The sequence below is a fragment of the Sapajus apella genome, unplaced genomic scaffold, assembly GCF_009761245.1.
Source record: "Sapajus apella isolate SASKATOON/1434 unplaced genomic scaffold, GSC_monkey_1.0 scaffold104, whole genome shotgun sequence".
Lineage (NCBI taxonomy): Eukaryota > Metazoa > Chordata > Mammalia > Primates > Cebidae > Sapajus > Sapajus apella.
In genome coordinates, this window is record NW_022437044.1 from 1,451,892 (window position 1) to 1,472,295 (window position 20,404).

The 20,404-nt window shown below is 33.6% G+C and overlaps 1 protein-coding gene across 4 annotated transcripts in view; it reads left to right on the forward strand.

Moving 5' to 3' along the window:
- DACH2 (dachshund family transcription factor 2) overlaps window positions 1-20,404 on the forward strand; it is a 660,631-nt gene that overhangs the window by 571,093 nt on the left and 69,134 nt on the right. For all 4 annotated transcript variants that reach the window (XM_032258714.1, XM_032258711.1, XM_032258715.1 and 1 more), the window contains exon 7: window positions 4,451-4,586. In XM_032258714.1, the coding sequence (XP_032114605.1) occupies window positions 4,451-4,586 (136 nt within the window). The remainder of the gene's footprint in view (window positions 1-4,450; window positions 4,587-20,404) is intronic.

The following is a 20,404-nucleotide window of genomic DNA, read 5'->3' on the forward strand; positions in this document are numbered from 1 at the left end:
CTGTATTTATTTAACCTTATAAGAAACTAAATTTTCTAAACATTGCCCTTGTTATTTATGAAGGTTCAAATGTACTTTCAAATAAATTGATATCATAGGCATCATTTTTAACCACTTGTGATATATCTCTAAAGAAAAGGAACTGGTATAGTAGAGAAGGGATCGTTTGTACTAATTAACAGATTTTTCTATCACAACTTACCCTTTTTAGCAATGTCATTGAACTATGCAAGCACACATCGGAATCTGAGTTATTATTGAAGATAATATTTCTAATTATTGGGAAAAATAGAAATTTCATTGTGTGAGAATGTATACATTTTGGAAATCTCCTTTCCTACTTCGGATCTGGAGAAGACTTCTGTGGTGTTTCACAGGAGCTACAGCTGTTTCCAGCGGGGCACAAATTAAATACATCATGAGTAACAGGGTTGTAAAAGTCATAAATGCCACATAAATGAGGTTTTCAATGAGTACAAATGATTGGGGTTTTAGATTTGCAAGTTTCCTTTTTAAATGTACTTATTGATTTGTTGCAAATACTGTTAACCCTGTATTTGGCAAATGGTGAAGACATTATCACTTGTGTTCTCATTTGTAATAAAACAGATTAACTTGCTGTGAAATTTTAACTAGGCTGAGACACAACAGTAGCCAACTAATGAACCAAAGCATATTGCAGTTAAGTAGCTAAATGGATGCATACATATTACAGGGTGAAAAATGGATCTGTTTACTTGCAAAGAAGAAATTGTTCATATAATTATTCACTATTTTAGGAGAACTTAAACATTCCACTTCCACAGAGATTAGAAAAAAACACATAATTCTTAATCAATAAAAGACACTGCATTTGCATAACATGGTTTGCATCGTGAAAAAAGTCTGACTTCAGTGCTTCCTTTGAAAACTAACAATGGACTGAACCTTGATTGAATTTGGTAAATACAGGCTACAAACTCTTAAAGCAGAAAATTTGCTTCATGCAAAATGTTACTGTCACTCTTAATATTCATTTTCTAAATGATATTCTTAAAGTTTGTTCATTGTTTCACATAATATGCTGCTGAAAATGCAAAGAAGGAGTTTCAGCATAAGTTGTTGGAGTTTATATTGTTTGATCATATGCTAATTTAAAATGTATTAGGGGAATCCACTATTTTTTCTTAATATTAATTAATATCCATTGTGGTTTTTTTGTTAACATTCATGATACTTTCTATTTGGATAGCTGCTCTTCTAATTATTATTTACTCATAATGAGCTTTTAGTTTTTATTAGGCAGAGTGGGCAAGACCAAGTATCACTGTCAGTTGGATTCTCTTGCCTTTTTAAACCATGAAACTGTGTGGATCACTCCAAAATTGTTTATTTTTATTACAGCATCATACATTGCTGTATATGTGATTCTAGTTTGCTATTACACAGTGATTTTTCCTTCTGTCACTTTTATTTTTTCACAGTAATTGCTGCACTTTGTCCCTCTCCATTCATTCAGAGGTCCATTAGAGATAAATATAGTTCATTGAATTACACATATTTAAAGGAAATTTCCAGTGTTGGAATTCAAACACAAATGCTGAATGTTATACAGTTTTTGCACATATTTTGGCATGGAATCAATGAGACACAATGGTGAAAGGCAAAAAAAAAAATTGGCCACATACATTAAATTCCTTTCACTGGTGTGTGTGTGCGTGCGTGTGTGTGTGTCTGTGTGCACTGATGCATATGCACATGCACACACACACGCACACATGTACTATTTACAGAATGTATGTTAAAGCATTATTTTTTAAGTTGAATTTCACAACTGATAAACTACTAGTCTTTTTTAAAGAACATGAAAGGATGTGATAGAAGGGCTGTATGGATCTTGCTGTCAGTACCCATGTCATCCCTCCAAAATGTGAATAGAATTTTTGGGGAAAAATATTGATTCTTTTCTTCTGCTTTCCATCTATATTTCTTTCGATTTTTCCCTGCAGACATTATGTGACAAGCAGATATTTTCCTGCATACTAAATATAAATAAAATGTATGGGTATACTCCTTTGTTTGAAAACATTGTTTTGGAGGAATGACAAAAGCTATAAAGTCCTTAAAACGTAATATACATTTAACATTATTGGTATTTAATTAGCATATAATACTGCAGCTAATATACTCAAAGTCTAGTATTTATTTCACTGAAGTTATTGGATGTTAATGAAATGCTAAGCAATAATGTAAAACAAAATTTAAAAATATGGATGCTACATTAATGATTGTATTAGTGTTCTATTGTTGCTATAACAAATTGCCACAACTTTAGTGGTTTCACACAGTGCAAATCTATTATCTTGGATTTCTGTAGGTCAGAAGTTGGACATGAGTTTCACCAGGCTAAAAGCAAGGTGTGGTCAAGGCTGCATTTCTTTCTGCAGACTCCAGAGAAGAATCTGTTATCTATTTTCTTTTCTTCTTGTAAAATAATTTCAACTTTTATTTTAGATTTATGAGACACCTGTGCAGGTTTTGTACATGGATACATTATGTGATGGTGAGGTTTAGGCCACTAATGGTCTCGTGACCTAGGCAGTGAGTATAGTGGCTAATAGGTAGTTTTTCAGCCCTTTCGCTCTCCCTCTCTACCCCCTCTAGAAGTGCCCAGTGCTTGTTGTTAAAGACCGCTCACATTTCTTTGCTCATGACTCCCTTCTTCCATCTTCAAAGCCAGCAATATTGCATCTCTGTGACCATTCTTCTGTAGTCATGCCTGCCTCTGACCCTTCTTTTCTGCCTGTGTCTTTCACAGTTTAGAATCCTGGTGATCAGATTGGGTCCACTAAGATAATCCAGTATAGCCTCTCTATTTCATGATTCTCAGTTGCATCTGCAAAGTCCCTTTGGCCGTGTGAAGTAACAAATTCACAGGTTCTGATAATTATAATGTGGATTGCATATTTTAAGCTGGGGCGATGGCATCATTCTGCCTGCTGCAATGGCAGACATTGGATAATGTTAACTACTACGAATGAAAAAATAAATTTTAACTCTCATTCTACTACTTTTGCATTAGACAAGCAACTTTTGAGGGGATTTATTTGGGCTTCTCATGCAAAATCAATGTGGAAATGTACAAGCACATGTTTGACAAACTATTTCTTAATGTTATGATGATTAGAATACTGATGTTGTGATTACAGACAATTAGGCAGAATATTTAATTTAAGAAATTTATTATGAATGAATTAAATATATTATAGAACACTGTCTGCCCCAACATGTCTATCACCCAGTCACATTTATTGCATATGTGCATAAAGACTGTAATTTCATTCTTTTATTGATAAAATTAACTTAATGATTTGGATTTATTCATCAATTTGTGGTGCATAAACAGTGAATAGCTTCAGTCTTTTATAGCAATTTTAATAATCACAAAAGTCTTAAGAGGCATAATAATTACTGCAGAAGTATGCATAAATATCTTATTTTATTGAAATCCATTATTGAAAACTACAAAAATCTATGGAATACTAGAGGAATTGACCTTGATAATTCTTAGTGTAAGTTTGAAAAAAAACAATAATTGTGTACTGTTACCATCATAACTTTTTTTTTTTGAGATGGAGTTTTGCTATGGTTGCCCAGACTGAAGTTCAATGGCATGACCTCGGCTCACTGCAACGTTCGCCTCCAGGGTTCAAAGGATCCTCCTGCCTCCGCCTCTCAAGTAGCTGGAATTACAGGCACCTGCCACCATGCCCGGCTAATTGTCTGTATTTTCAGTAGAGATGGGGTTTCACCATTTTGGTCTTGAATTCCTGACCTCAGGTGATCCACTCACCTCAGCCTCAGAAACTGCTGAGATTACAGGCGTGAGCCACCACACCTGGCCTATTAAAATATTTTGTTGGCAGAATACAATGTAAGTTATTAAGATCTGAGAAATTACAGGTATCTAATATACAGGTATATTTTTCCATAAATTTTGTCCTTACAGAAAACTTCAACATGTACCAGGTGCCACGATTGGTGAGTTTTATTCCAGGGCTCTCAAGTCTTTTATGTGGGAGTTCTCCTTCTTAATGAGATAGGAATATCACCTTCCAGGCCTTGCCATGAACTTTACATCGATCTGGAAGCTCCCATACAAAATTATCTTCAAAACACACCTACATTATTAATCATTTATGAATTTTTTAGGAGAGTGAATGGAAATTAACTTTTCTTGAGCCTTTACCATATGCTTTTTTGCCTTCTTCTATAATTTAGCCCTCATGATATTTCATTAATTTCTCAAGAATCGAAAATATATTTTTGTTTAAAGATATGTATTTAAGACCAAGTATTGCAGATCTGTGAACTTTCATGATAAGAGATCAACATGTCACATGTATAGACACAACTGACAAAAAAACTTGGCGCATAGATGACACTTCTTTTGTGTTTCCTTTTGTGTCAGGAGCGGATCCCAGAGAGTCCCTCTCCTGCTCCTTCTCTGGAAGAGAATCATTGCCCTGGGAGCCAGACCTCTTCCCACAGCAGCAGCAGTGTGTCCAGCTCTCCCTCTCAGATGGAACATCATTTGGAAAGAATGGGTGAGTAACTTGTCTGAAACAGGTGACTGGAAAATGTTGTAGGAAATTCGTTGTTAGGAAACATAGAGGAGAGGGAAAAGCTGGGGAAGCTGACAACTTCTTAATATAAATGGCTTTTTGAAATTTGGTCATTTATAATTGCTGACGCAATATGACCAACAAAATGAAACTTACATTGTTAGAAGTTTGTTCTCTGCAAAAAATCTTCCTTTACTGTATCATTCAATCTCATGGATGCACTATGATGAAATGTGTGTAGAGTATGTGTGAGTTCTATATGTCATATAATACACCTGACACATTCACAACAACCTTTTGAATAAAAGAAGATAAAATATGCTTTAGGCAGTTTCCCATTTAAGAGTGAATAAAAGGTAAGTCAATATGAGATTTGCTACAATCTCAACAACTTAGATCACAAATATTTAACATGATTTCCCCTACATTTATATATATTTTGTTGTGTCAGAAGCCTTACACCATAAATGCTATTCTAGAAATTGGTGATGATGTGGCATATTGGGAACTTTAATCCAGCTTCAGGTCTGGCACTAACTAGCTATAACCTCCTGTGTATGCCACTTAACCACCAAGAGTTTCTTTACCTATTATATGGAAAAAACTATCACCCTGTCTAATGTACTGGATTATTGAGGTGAAATTAAATATTATGTGAAAAAAGTGCCAAGGAAGTGTGTGTGATAAAAATTACTATTCTCTGTGTGACTTGACTTTGATTACTTATCATTTCCTGGTATCTAATTCTACTCAGGTATATAGAAGTTGAGGGGTGCATTCAGCTGTCACAAATTCTCATTTGGTATGTAGTAATTACGGATCAATTGAGCTAGATAAAATCTTTGTTAATCTTCTATACCTGCACAGTCCAATTTCCTATGTACCCATTTTTTTGGGGGGAAACGGTTTTTGCTATTCCTGTAGTCTTACAAGGGACAAGTTCTTTAAGTGAACTCTGAATGTTTACAGCTCATAATAGCGATTGCTTCCAGCCTTTCCAAATAATGTATTTTCTGAGGGGAAGAGAAATTTGGGAGATTAGGCAAGGTTTTAGATTCCAGAAGGATGAAGAATATCCCTTGGGGAAATTAATCCAAATCTCACTTAACTTGTCAATATGGCATGTTGTTTGGGGAACAAACATGCTCATAGTGAGCATAGTGGTTATCAAATCTGGCTCCCAATTATAATCACCTATGGAGGTCTTATTAATATGGATTCTGAGGTCACACGTTCAGAGTTTGATTCACTTGATCTGGAATAGAGCCTGGGAAGCAGTATTTGGTTTTGCTTTTCAGTATTTCTTCGAGATTCTTATGTACAGCCAGGGTTAAGAACCAGTGGGTTAGAGCTTGAGGCTAATGGCCCTGAGAGAGGAAGTTTAATTCCTGGAAGACATGATAGATGTCTTCTAGCTTTACTCTCTTCTATGACATAAACCACCTGGTTGTTACAACATTGTATATAACTGATTCAAGAAAGTCTGAGAAAGAATGAGAATCTACAGATGGGTGAACACTAATGAGTCAAGAAACAAAAGGACACATTCTTCCATTAAGATACTATTCACATTGATGAGGGTGGGAAGAAGGAGACAAAAAGGAGAAAGGGATATACAAAGATAATTATTTACTGAGTGCTGGCTAAAAAGTAGAGCGCATAGGGAAATATACTTGGTAATATATATATATATATATCATAAAAGGATGGGCAACTTATACTTAGAAGTAAAATCAAATATAGCCAAAGCAATGTAAAATCCTAGAAAAAGTTTTGACAATATAGTTTATTTCTAATTACACTGGCAGTAATTAGGCTCTACATGCACATTACACAGTTGTCTAAGAATGATAGCAAGATTTTCTATAAACAAATAAAAAGGCTTGAGAATTTTTAATTCTACAACTACCATATTTTATTAATAGAGCTGTATAATGTTTGAATATCATATGACTAAAGAGAATTAAGTTACAAACTCTGAAAATTAGCATTTTTTGTCTTTCAATATGTTTTATAAAGAATCATAATTTCCAGAAAATTATATTATCTATCAATCTTGCTATGCTGGCAAATATACAAGCCCATATGTATATATGTGTATATATTAATTATATTTTGGAACTCACACAATTAAGCAGCTTACTGATTATTTTCATTATATGATCTTCAGACTAACAAAAAAATCTTTCTACTCTTTTAGATGTAGAAATATGTAAAACTTACTTAGTTTTACATACTTCTACATCTGAAACAGTAGAAATTCCTGTTATTCTAGTTATTATTAGTTGTTATTAGAGAACATTAGCCATTTGTGTGATGCTTTTCTACCTTTTTTCTGGGTATTTCACATAGAAAATTACTCAGTTACACCTCTTATTTATATTTATGATACCCAACAATAGTGAGGAACTTATTGTTGATCAGGATAATGGACCAACCATCAAAATGTTCCAAACAGATAATAAAGGTAAAATGATTTTTGCTTATTTGATCCACATATAATAATCAGATAGTAACTCAGCTAACACCTGTGTGCTATATAGTGCATCCACATTTCCCTGAGTAAGAATAGATTCATACCAGCTTTGGATACGTTATTTCAATAGTAGAAAACATGATGTTTATCAGAAGCTTGTTTATTTGGGAGGTTATAAATTGCATATCCACCTGAAATTTGTCTGTGCATGTGGTTGGAAACTTTATTTAAAGCCCTTTTACTTTGCCAGTTCAGAGACATCTGACTCTCTTTGTATTATATATTTATTTTATTAACGATGTTTAAATGATTCACCAATCGGTGGTTATATTTCACAAAATCCAGTTGCTGTCATAGAGGATAGCTGTTTCCCTCAACACTTGAAAGTGATTTTTAAAATATATGCAAATTTGAACATTTCAAATGAAAGCTGAGCAAGTTAGCCCATCAGGTAATTATCTGAAATACTAATAGATATGATCTCAGCCTGCCTTTTGATCTGGTGCGGTACATGTATCATCTCTGCACAATATCCAGTTATGTCTTAGGAGAGCTGTTCAAGGAAGATAGAGAGAGTAAGAATTTCAAAGTGATACTCTCCTAATATGAAACCTGAGTACATCTTTGTTTAAAAGGCTGAAAGGGTAAGAGAAAAGGAAAATGTATAATCATATAGTATAGGTTATGCATTGTTGCTGTCACCATGAGTTAGACAGTGGCTAACATGTAATTTATCAGATCATCGGATAGTTTATTTGTACTTCACCACAGGGTAAATTTTTCCATCTAGTAATGGTGCCAATAATATATAGAAAAAATGCATCACAAACTGAAGGGTTAATGGAGAATATTTTCTTTTTTCTGTAAACTGAATGTGCTTCATAATTACCTGATGAGCATTTTAGTTGGAATTTGAAATAGTGTATGATTTTAATTTCATTGATCTATGGTTGCTTTTCTTGCCACATGTTTTGTATTTTCAGTAGCCTGACAGTGAAAGGCTATGCCCACTGGGGCTCCGAAATGCAAATGATTGATTTCAGAATAATTGTCAGAATGAAAGAAGTCAGATTCATGATATTAAACTACCCAAACTCTCGCACGGGTAATGAAATTCTAGTTATAGATGAATTTCATTTATAACCGAGCAACAATTTGTTCCTGAGACTTTTTTCCCACCATGTCACGACTATTTAAAGGGCAGCTTGGTAGTAAAGCAGCTTTGCTAGGAAAGTCTCAATCTGTACATGATACATATGGTACAATCAGAGTTGCAAACCTCGTAAGTCAAAATGGCATTTGGGACTGTCCTGTGTACTGCAGCACTCAAGCATACTCTATTGTGTCTTATGAAAAATCAGCTGGAGTATTACTACAGATGTATAGTGACTGATTTTTATAAAATATATAGTGGCATGCACTGGTATTTCTGAATCTCTTGCTATGGAATGGTACAATTTTACTTGTTTAAGTCAAATAAGTTGGTCATATATCCTGATGAGGACATTAATAAACAAGAGAGGCATATTAAATTGCACTCCAGTTATAGAGGAAAGGTTCTTATTTAAATGGGATTCTCTATGTCACATTCTACCAGTTATATTTGTGATGGTAAGAAAAGAAATATTTTCCTGAAATAGAATTTAGTTATTAAAGGAAATGAGTTAAAGTAGACATGTCAACATTTATTAACTGTGACAAGTAAGCAGTTTATACAACTGTGGCAAACATATGCTTTCACATCTGCTTTGAGTATCATCATGATTTTAAAAATGATTTATAGCTCTGAAAACTGTAAAGTGCCAGCTTTGCCATTATGAAGGAATTTTCAGAACATAAAGACATACCTTTAGAGTATTCATGTAGCTCACCCTTACTGTACCTGGTAAAACTGGATGACATTATAGTATATTTCTCAAAGTCTGTGTGACCTGAGCCTTCATGGCATTGATATCCATTTTGACTATTGCCAAATATTATGATTTTAGTTGTGAATCAAATATTTTGAATAAAGTGACTGATCAGTCAAATCAAGCTTTTGATTTTATTTTTTCACAGCCTTTGTCAAACAAATTGATTAAATTAATCGCACATTATGACGTTGTGTTATATGGTTTTTAGCAGTCATTTCTGGGATTCTTTAGAGTACAGTAATTAGGACTATTCATTCTAGTTTACTTGTGTGAAACAAAGGCACAGAGTAAAACTCCCTTCCTCTGGCAGCAACTGGTCTCTCAAACTGCTAGCAGGAATAGGGTTTTTATGATATTTTGCATTGGGAAGTAAATGTTTTCAATAGAAAACTTTCTATGTGCAAGATGCCCCAAATACTCTGATTATCAAATCTGGTACGCTACAGACATAATGGAAAAATAAATTTACCATCCAGCCCAATAATTTAGTTAAACATTACATTTTAAGTTAGCCCACAGCCTACAGATGAACAGTTAGTATTCTTAATATCCTTTGGTCACAATAATATATGCTGTATCTTACCTGGAATAAAAGCATTGTCATATTTTTTTTTAACTTTTAAGTTCAGGGGTACATGTGCAAGTATGTTAAATATGTAAATTGTGTGTCACTTTGGTTTGATGTACAGATTATTTTGTCACCCAGGTAATAAGCATAATACCTGACATGTAGGTTTTCAATACTCTCCCTCTTCTCAATCTCCGCCCTCAAGTAGACCCCGGTGTCTGTAGTTCTTTTCTTTGTGTCTATGTGTTCTCAATATTTATCTTCCACTTATAAGTGAGAACATTCAGTAGGTATTTGGTTTTCTGTTCCTGCGTTAGTTCTCTTAGGATGATGACCTCCAACCCTATCCATGTTGCTGCAAAGGACATTATCCTGTCCTTCTTTATGGCTGCATAATTATTCCATGGTGTATATGTACCATGTTTTTTAATGGGCATTTAGGTTGATTACATGTCTTTGCTCTTGTGAACAGTGCCACAATAAACATACATGTGCATGATTTAGAATAATTTATATTCCTTTGAATACATATCCAATAATGGGATTTCACTGGCTCAAATGGTAGTTCCATTTTAAATTCTTTGAGAAATCACCAAACTGCTTTCCCCAGTGGCTGAACTAGTTTACATTTCTACCACCAGTGTATAAGCGTTCCTTTTTCTCCACATTCTTGCTGTCATCTGCTGTTTATTGACTTTTTAACGATATCCATTCTGATTTGATGTGGATGGTATCTCATAGTGGTTTTGACTTGCATTTCTCTAATGATCAATGATACCAAACATTTTTTATATGCTGTTGTCTTCATGTATGTCTTCTTTTGAAAAGTGTCTGTTCATGTCCTTCATCCACATTTTAATGAAGTTGTTTGCTTTTACTTTTTGTGGTGGAATATTATTTTATTACATGAATATCTCACATTTTGTTTATCCATTCATCAGTTGACGGGTGTTTGGGACACCTCCACTTTTTGGCTGTTACAAATAATGCTGCTGTGAACATTTGGATTCAGTTTTGGGTCGACTTGTGTTTTCATTTCACATGTATATATACTTAGTGGAATTGATGTGTCTTCTGGTAGCTTTGTGTTTAACTACTTGAGGAACTACCACGCTGTTTGCCAAAGTGGATGTAGAAGTTTACATTTCCACCAGCAACATGTGAAGGTTTAAATTCCTCCCCACTCTCTCCAACACTTACTATTTTCTGTCATTTTGATGATAGCTATACTAGTGTTTCCGAAGTATTATTTCATTTTGGCTTTGATTTGTATTCTCTGATGAATAATCATTTTCAGCGTCTTTTCTTGTGTGTATTGGCTATTTATATATCTTCTTTGGACAAATATCTATTTAAGTTCTTTGTCCATTTTTTAGTTAGGCATCTTAATTCTTTGATTTAATTTATCATTTGTTTTTAAGTTGTAAGAGTTCTTTTCATATTATGGATACAATATCTTTAGCAGATATATGAGTTACGAATATTTTATCCCATTTTGTGGGTCATCTTTTTACTTTTTCCATAGTATACTTTGATGGACAGGTTATTAATTTTCATAAAGTTCAATTTATTTTTTGACACGTGGTTTTGCTGTTGTATCTAAGAATGCTTTGCTCCTACACTTAGATTTATACTCCCCTTTGAGTTAATTTTTGTTGTGTTAGATTGGGAACCAACTTCACTGTTTTGCATTTGAGGATTTGATGATCCTAACACTATTCGTTGAAAATATTTCCTCATTGAATTAAGTAGGCACCCTCATCAAAAATCACTTCTCTGTAAAATTAAGAATTGATTTCTGTACCTTCAATTCTGTTCAGTTATCTACATGTCTATTCTTTTGTCAATATCATACTATCTTGATTACTATAGCTTTATAATAAGTTTTAAAATAAAGCCATATGAGTCTTTTTCTTATTTTATTCAGGATTGCCTTGTGTCTTCTTGATCCTTTGTATTTGTATGAGAATTTTTAGATCAGTTACTGATAAAATATCAACTGGAATTACAAGGATCATATTGAAACTGTAGATAAATTGGGCGAGTATTGCCATATCATCAGTATTAAGTATTTTGATCCATGAAAACAAGGTATTTTCCTTTTATTTAGGTTCTCTCTAATTTATTCTAGCAATGTTTTGTTGTTTTTACACTACACATTATGCGTTTCTTTAAAGTTTACTCCTCAGTACAGCCATACCCCAGAGATATCATGTGTTTGGTTCCAGACCACCACAATAAAGCATATATTGGAATAAAGCATGTCACAAAAATTGCTTGATTTCTCAGTGCATATAAAAGTTATGTTTACATAATACTATAGTCTATTAAGTATATGACACCATTATGTCTAAAAAACAGTATACATACCTTAATTTAAAAATATTTCATTGCTAAAAAGATGGTGATGATTTATCTAAGCCTTCACTGACTCATAATCTTTTTAATGATGAAGGGTCTTGCCTTGCTGTTGATGGCTGCTGACTGATCAGGGTGGTGGTCACTGAAGGTTAAGGTGACTGTAGAAATTCCTTGATACAAGACAAAAATGAAGTTTGCCACAACAATTGACTTTTCTTTTCATGAAAGAGTTCTCTATAGCATGCTATGCTCTTTGAAGGCATCTTACAGTAGATTTCTTTCAAAATTTGAGACAATTCTCTCAACCTCTACCATTGCTTTACTATAATATTCTAAATACTTTGTTGGTATTTCAGCAATGTTCATAACCTTTTTATCAGGAGTATATTCCATGTCAATAAACCATGTTCTTTGGTCCTCCTTAAAAAACAACTCTTCATCCATTCAAGTTTTATCATGAGATTGCAGCAATTCAGTCATAAGTTCAGGTTTTACTTTTAATACTAGTACTTTTGCTATTTTCACATGTGCAGTGACTTCCTCTACTGAAGTCTTGAGTCCCTCAAAGTCATCCATAAGGATTGGAATACATTTCTTCCAAACTCTTGTTAATGTTGGCATTTTGACCTCCTTCCATTAATCAAAAATGTTGGTAATAACATTTAGTATGATGTATCTTTTTCAGGAAGTTTTCAATTTATGTTGCTCAGATCCGTTAGCTTTGCCAAATGCCTTTCTTAAGTAATGAGACTCAAAGTCAAAAAATTACTCCATGTTAGTCTGCAGAATGTATGTTGTGTTAGCAGGCATGAAGAAATTAAATTTCCTTTTACAGAGCTCTCAGGTAACTAGATTTATTTGCAGTGAGCAGTAGGATTTTGCATGGAATCTTTTCTTTTTGAGCCATAGGTCTCAATAGTAGACTTAAAGTGTTCGGCAAACCGTGCTGTAAATAGATGTGTCATTATCCAGGCTTCACTGTTCCATTTATAGAGCAGAGACAGAGTAGAGTTTGGTATAACTTTGAAAAACTGCATTTTTTTTTTTGTAATGGGAAATGTGTGTTGGCTTGAACTTAAAGTCACCAACTGCATTATCCCCTAACAGGAGAGTTAACCTGTCTTTTGAAACTTTGAAGCCAGGTATTGACTTCTCTTCTCTAGCTATGATAGTCCTAGATGGTATCTTCTTCCAATATAAGGCTGTTTGTCTTCAGTGAAAATCTGTTATTTAGTATAGCCATCTTCCTCAATAATTTTAGCTAGATTTCCTGGATAACTTGCTGCAGCTTCTACATCCACACTTGCTGCTTTGCCTTGCACTTTTATGTTAAGGAGATGGTTCCTTTACTTAAACCTCACAAATTCTCATTCATTAGATTCCAACTTCTCTTCTGCAGCTTCTTTACCTTTCTCAGCTTACAAGAAATTAAAGAGAGGTAGGGCATTGCTCTAGGTTAGTCTTTGGATTAAAGAAATGCTGTGACTGGTTTGATCTTCTATCCAGACAACTACAACTTTCTCCATATCAAGAATGAGGCTAGCTCACTTTCTTGTCATTTGTGTTCTCACTGAACACTCTTAATGTCCTTCAAGAACTTTTCTTTTGCATTCGCAACTTGGCTGTTTGGTGCAAGAGGCCTAGATTTCAGCCTATCTTGGCTTTTGACATGCCTTCCTAACTAAGCTCAATGATTTATAGTTTCTGATTTAAAGTGAAATACATGTGACTTTTCCTCTTACTGAACACTTAGAGGCCATTGAAGGGTTAGTAATTGACATAATTTCAATATTGTTGTATCTCAGGAAATAGAAGACCTGAGCAGAGAAAGAGAAATGATGGCAGAAAGAGAAGTGACCTGATGGCAGGTCAGTGAAGCAGCCAGAACATACAAAGCATTTATCAGTTACATTTGCCATCGCATATAAGAGCAGTTCATGGAGTCCTAAAACAATTAAAACAGTAACATCAAAGATCACTGATAATGGACCACCATAACAGATATAAAAATAATTAAAAATTTCAAATGTTGTGGGAATTACCAATATGTGACACAGAGACAAAAAGTGAACAAGTGCTATTAGAAAAATGACACCAAATAGACTGGCTCAGTGCAGCGTTGCCACAAACCTTCAGTTTGTAACAAATATAGTATCCGTAAAGTGCCGTCAAACAGGGTGTGCCCGTATTTTGTTTTTAAATGTTTTAAAATGTATTTATAAGTAAAACGTTTTGTTAATTTTGATTTCAGATTGTTCACTGCTGTGTACAGAAATATAATTAATTTTTTCTATATAGGTTCTTATATTCTTCAACTTTATTAAGAATTTTTAGCTTAAGTCGTCTTTATGTAGATTCTTTAGGATTTTTTTTCTCCAATTTCTTTAAGAATTTTCATTATATAACGTCATACCATCTGCAAATTGAGATAGTCGTATTTCTCTCTTTTCCAATCTATATGCCTTTTATTTCTATTTCTTGCCTAATTCTGTGACTAGAGACTGCAATACAATGTTGAATAGACATGGTGAAAGTGAATATCCTTGTCTTATTTGTGATGTTAAGAAGAAAGCTTTCAGTTTTTACCATTAAATATGATGTGACTAGTGGACTTTTTATAGATGTCCTTTATCAAAAGAAGAAGTTTTCATATATGCTTCGTTTTGTGTATTTACTATGAAAACATGTTGTATTTTGTCACGTTCTTTTTCTACATCTATCAAGATCACTCTGTGGTTTTTGTTTTTTTGTTTTTTGTTTTTTTGAGACAGAGTCTCACTCTGTCACCAGGCACCAGGCTGGAGTGCAGTGGCACACTCTCGGCTCACTGCAACCTCCGTCCCGGGTTCAAGCAATTCTCCTGCCTCAGCCTCCCGAGTAGCTGGGACTACAGGTGCATGCCACCACGCCCAGCTAATTTTTGTATTTTTAGTAGAGATGGAGTTTCACCATGTTGGCCAGGATGGTCTCAATCTCTTGACCTCGTGATCCACTTGCCTCAGCCTCCCAAAGTGCTGGGATTACAGGCTTGAGCCACCACGCCTGGCCCTTTTGTATTTTATTAGTACAGTTTATTACAGTGATTTTTCTAAGTAAATTCTATTTCTATGATTATTCTTTGTTGTAAAACTTAATTTGAGATCTACCATCTTACACATTTTTAAGTGCTCAAAAGTCTATTGTTGACTGTAGGCACAGTGCTGTACAGCAGATCTCTTGAACTTATTCATTTTGCATAACTGAAACTTTATACCAGTTGAACAGCAACTCCTCATTTCTGTCTCTCCACAGCCTCTGGCAACCACTATTCACTGTTTATTTCTATGAGTTTGGCTATTTATATAACTAATATATGTGGAATCATTCAGAGTTTGTCCTTGTGTGACTGGCTTATTTCATTTAGCCTAATGTCCACCAGATTCATTCATGTTGTCACATATGGCAAGATTTCTGTCTGTTGAAAAGTTGAATAGTATTTTACTGTATTATGTATCACACTTTATTTATCCATTTTCATCCATAAATTGACATTTAGTTTATTTCCATGTATTTGTGATTGTGCATAATACTGCTATCAATGTTGGTGTAGAAATATCAGTCCATGTTCTTGCTTTAAATACTTTTGACTTTATACTCAGAAGTGGAAAGCTGGATCATATGGCTATTTTATGTTTAAAAATATATTTTGAAAAACTACCATACTGTTTTCTATGGTGAATGACTGCACAATTTTGTATTGCAACCAACAGTGTACAAGGTTCTAGTTTTTCCACATCCTTATTTCCTAACTCATTCTATGATACCAAAGCTTGGCACCAAAACCTGATACCAAAACCTGGCAGAGTTTTCAAAAAGAGAAAACCTCAAGCCAATATCCTTGATAAATATCAATACAAAAATTCTTAACAAAACACTGGCAAACTGAATCGAGCAGCTTATCAAAAAGCTACTCCACCATGATCAAGTAGGCGTCATCCCCAGATGGAAGGTTGGTTCAACATATGAAAATCAATAAATATGATTCATCACATAAACAGAGCTAAAGACAAAAGCCACATGATTTGTTAAGTGAGACACTAGTGTGAACAAAAACAACATCAGCAACATATGATTTTCTCAGTTAGAGGCAGAAAAGGCTTTCGATAACATTTGACACCCCTTCATGTTAAAAACGCTCAATAAACTAAGTAATGAGAGAACATACCTTGAAATAATAAGAGCCACCTATACTTTCAACATTAGGTCAAATTAGATACAGTGAAGGGCTCTCATGCTACAATATAATTAGATTTTAGCTAAATTAACACGTGTTTTGTGCATTGTTGAACTCAAAATATGTAAATACTGGTGAAGCACACAGAAAAAAATAAGATGATGGAAGTAAAAGCAGGCACGCAGGAAGGAAGGAAGTAGAAAAAAAGAAAGCATGCACAGGATCAAAAGCCAACTATTGAGCATACATATGCACACATGTTCATTACAGTCCTATTCACAGCACCAAAAACATGAAATCAACCTAGCTGCCCATCAACAGTGGATTGAATAAAGAAAATGTGGTACATATAAACCATGGAATATTACAGAAATAAAAAGAACAAAATTATATCCTTTTCAGTAACATGGATGGAGCTGAAGACCAATTATCCTAAACAATCCAATGCAAAAATAGAAAACCGAATACCGTATGTTTTCACTTATTAGTTGGAGCTAAATATTGAATACATATAAATGCATAGATGGGAACTGAGGCAGGAGACATGGCTGAAGAACCACCTGCTGGGTTCTATGCTTACTGCCTAGGTGTCAATATCTCTGGGCCGCCCTCTACCTTCAGCATCACACAATTTACTCATGTAACAAAACCGCACATGTACCCTTTAATCTATTATAACGTTTGAAATTATAAAAAAAAAAAACACTGTACAAGTTTCTGATTTCTTAACATCCATTCTAATACTTGTTATCTTTTGTTTTTTTGATGAAACCATACTAGCAGGTGAAAGGTAATATCTTACTGTTGTTATTTGCATTTCCTTGTGATTACTGATGTTGACAAATTTTCATATACCTATTGGCCATTTTTATGTCTGTTTGGGAGAAATAAATAGATATTTAAATACCTTGACATAAGACTTATTATTAAAAGGTTAGACTTTTGAAATACAGTTTTTATTTTAAAAGGTACACATAATTATTTTAAGATTTTAGTAATCACGGTATAATGCTTTTATCGCAACAAACACATTTTAAAGAACCAGGATAACTACATTACAATATTAAAAATAATACAGCTAAGGCTATTTGATGTTTTGCAAGAATCATAGATAGATTGTTTTGGATCAGAACATGGAATTTTTTCTAAATAGAAATTGCAGATTATATCCTTGCATAACAAATCCTGCTAGAATGATGGGTAACTATGAAAGTCTTGGAAAAGAAGAAGTAAAATGTAATTTTAAAGTGTTCTATTTTGTGATACAGAAGAATCAAGTAAACTGATATTTGTACATTTGTGTTCAAATTACTATATTTTGAATTAGCTTAATCCTGAATATAAGCCATGTTATCACTATACTAATATCATCATATGAAGTTGTCAGAACTGTTGTATAAATATGACTAAGAGATTATCAATACGGAAATAGCAATAAGTAAATTTTTATTTGAGGTCTCATATTGTATATCTTTTAATTCAATATAATCCAAATGCTACCTTTAGAATTTAGCCTTATTAAAAATACATGCACACACACACACACACACACACACACACACACACACACCCTGACACACACACATCATGATTTATTTATTGTTTTAAAATGGCTCTTGGTTAAAAGGAAGAGAAATACACTACACACTGGTTACTTCCAGTCTGTTGTATGTATTATTACTAATTACTCATGTTTGAGAGCTATAACCAATCTTGACATCAGATGCAAATAGAAATTTCTCCAAAACAGACATAAATACATTCATTCATTCATTCATTGATTCTGAATGCATTTGTTTAGATAATTGCATTATATAAGTTACTGGGAGAAAGAATAAAAAAGTATTTAAAAATTCCTTATGATGCATTAAATTGTAGTTAGATAAATTTATTGTTTACATTATCATAAACAGAGGAACCTAGGTTGTTTCAGTGATAACAATAGATTAGACCTGATCTTGCTATTGTATTATGAGAGTGAATGTTATAAAATCTAATTAGCATTTCATACGGCAGTGATATAATAACAAAAAGAATTTTCACATGCACAATTTTATCTGGATCATAATTCCAGTAGTTACTATGGTATCCATTAATTATTTTTATAGATAATGTCTCCTCTGTCCTACTCTATTTCAGGCACTGGAATGTAATGATGAGAGATACTATTGCTATCCCCAATAAGCTCACAGAGAATGCAATAATTCTAAAATGCACCTAAAACACAGGTGCTTTTCTTCAGAGTAAAGCTGTGTTTGTTTATGATAAAAGAGTACTACTGATCTGAAGGTCCTGCCTATATTAATAAGTGTCTCAAATTCAGCATCCACACCTTACTCTGGGCTCAAGGTTTATCTTTTGATCTCATTATCTGTATTTGAGGCCCTTAAACTGAACCAAATATGAGCTCGCAAGAAAAAAGAAAAACAAATGTTCAAACACAAAAGGAATCCAACCACAATGAGAGCATCACAGAAACAGCTAAGCATAGATTTAGACCAGTAAGTATTCAGACATATAGCTATTTTACATTTTATCTGAACTGCCCAGGGAATTAAAATATGGAATTAAATTAATAACCAAGAAACCAGAGATTACTAACATTTCCAAACAGATTTTTTAAAAACCAAATATAATTGTTAGGAATAAATTTACATAAACATTGAAATTAAAAACTAGATGAATGAGTTAATCAATAGAATAAAACTAAAGAAAGAAGTAGTGAACTGAAAAATAGATATGAAAAAATGAGATAAATGAGGTGATGGAAAAAATGAGAGTTTAAGATGAATGAGGATAGGGAAAAATATAAATGAGGATATGGCAATAAGTTCTAACATCTAGCTAGGTGGCATGAGGGACTAAGAAACTTGAGAGAATACTTTTCATCTTTTCAAATGGAGAAACAATGTTTTTTGATTGACAGAAGTCATTGTAAAGAAATAGCATCTATCAAAGCATCTAGCTAATGTACTTGTGCCAGTGAATATTTTCCCTCATATCCTAAGTAGACATGTAATCCCACAATTTCCTAATAGGCCAGCTGGATTAGGTCACTAAAGAAGAATGTAATATTTTTACATCAGGGTGTTAACACTCCTCTGCATGTAGAATTATTATCTTGGGGGATTCATTAACATTGATATTGCCAATGATTTACCTCTGTGAACACATGTTGTTAGACACCCTTCTTTTGGATTTATTTGTTGAAATTGTAACTAAATAGGCAAATATAGAGAATGATGCAAAATGGGAAGTATATAAAAAAACTCTATTATTCTCAAAGAGGTGTAGAAATTTAGGTCCACTGAAGAGAGCAGCTAAAGTGCCAATTACTATCTCAACTACCTTAATGTCTAATGCACTCCATTGATCACATTTGTCGTAGGTATGTTGCTTTGAAAACATGATCTAATTTGTTTATTATTTTACTGTTTTAGTCTCTATAGATTTTAGCATACATTTTCTGCTTGACATAGTACATTTTCTCTCATAGGAAACACTTAGTAATTTAGTAAATAAAAAATTAATAGACACATAAACAGCTTTAAACTTTGGCTTCAACCAGGTACTCTATTTGAAAATATAGGATGTTAGGCCCGGTGCAGTGGCTCATGCCTGTAATCCCAGTACTTTGGGAGGCTGAGGTGGGCAGATCACAAGGTCAGGAGATCAAGACCATCCTGGCCAACATGGTGAAACCCCGTCTCTACTAAAAGTACAAAGAAATTAGCTGGGAGTGGTGGCACACAACTGTAGTCTCAGCTACTTGGAAAACTGAGGCAGGAGAATTGCTTGAACCCAGGAGGCAGAGATTGCAGTGAGCCGAGATCACGCCACTGCACTACAGCCTGGGTGACAGTGCAAGACTCCGTCTCAAAAAAAAGAAAAAAGAAAATATAGGATGCTGTGATAAAAAAATGTTAATATAGATGCATTTTGATAGATACATATAATAAATTTGTGTTGTCTTATATATTTCTTTCCATATGTATATGTACATATGTAATTTATTGCCTTCAAAGCAAAAGAAATGAAAACGTACATATTAAAAAATGAAAATGCAAGTTGCTAATTATTTTCTGACATACTTATCATGCCTCAGGCATTATGGATTAAAAGGGACTTTTAAAGGAAAAAATTTAAAAATTTTTTTACATTTTTATTAATACATAATATTTTACATACTTATGAGGCATATGTGTATTTTGTTACATGCATAGAGTACGAAATTCTAGTCAGACTATCTGGGATATACATTACATTGAG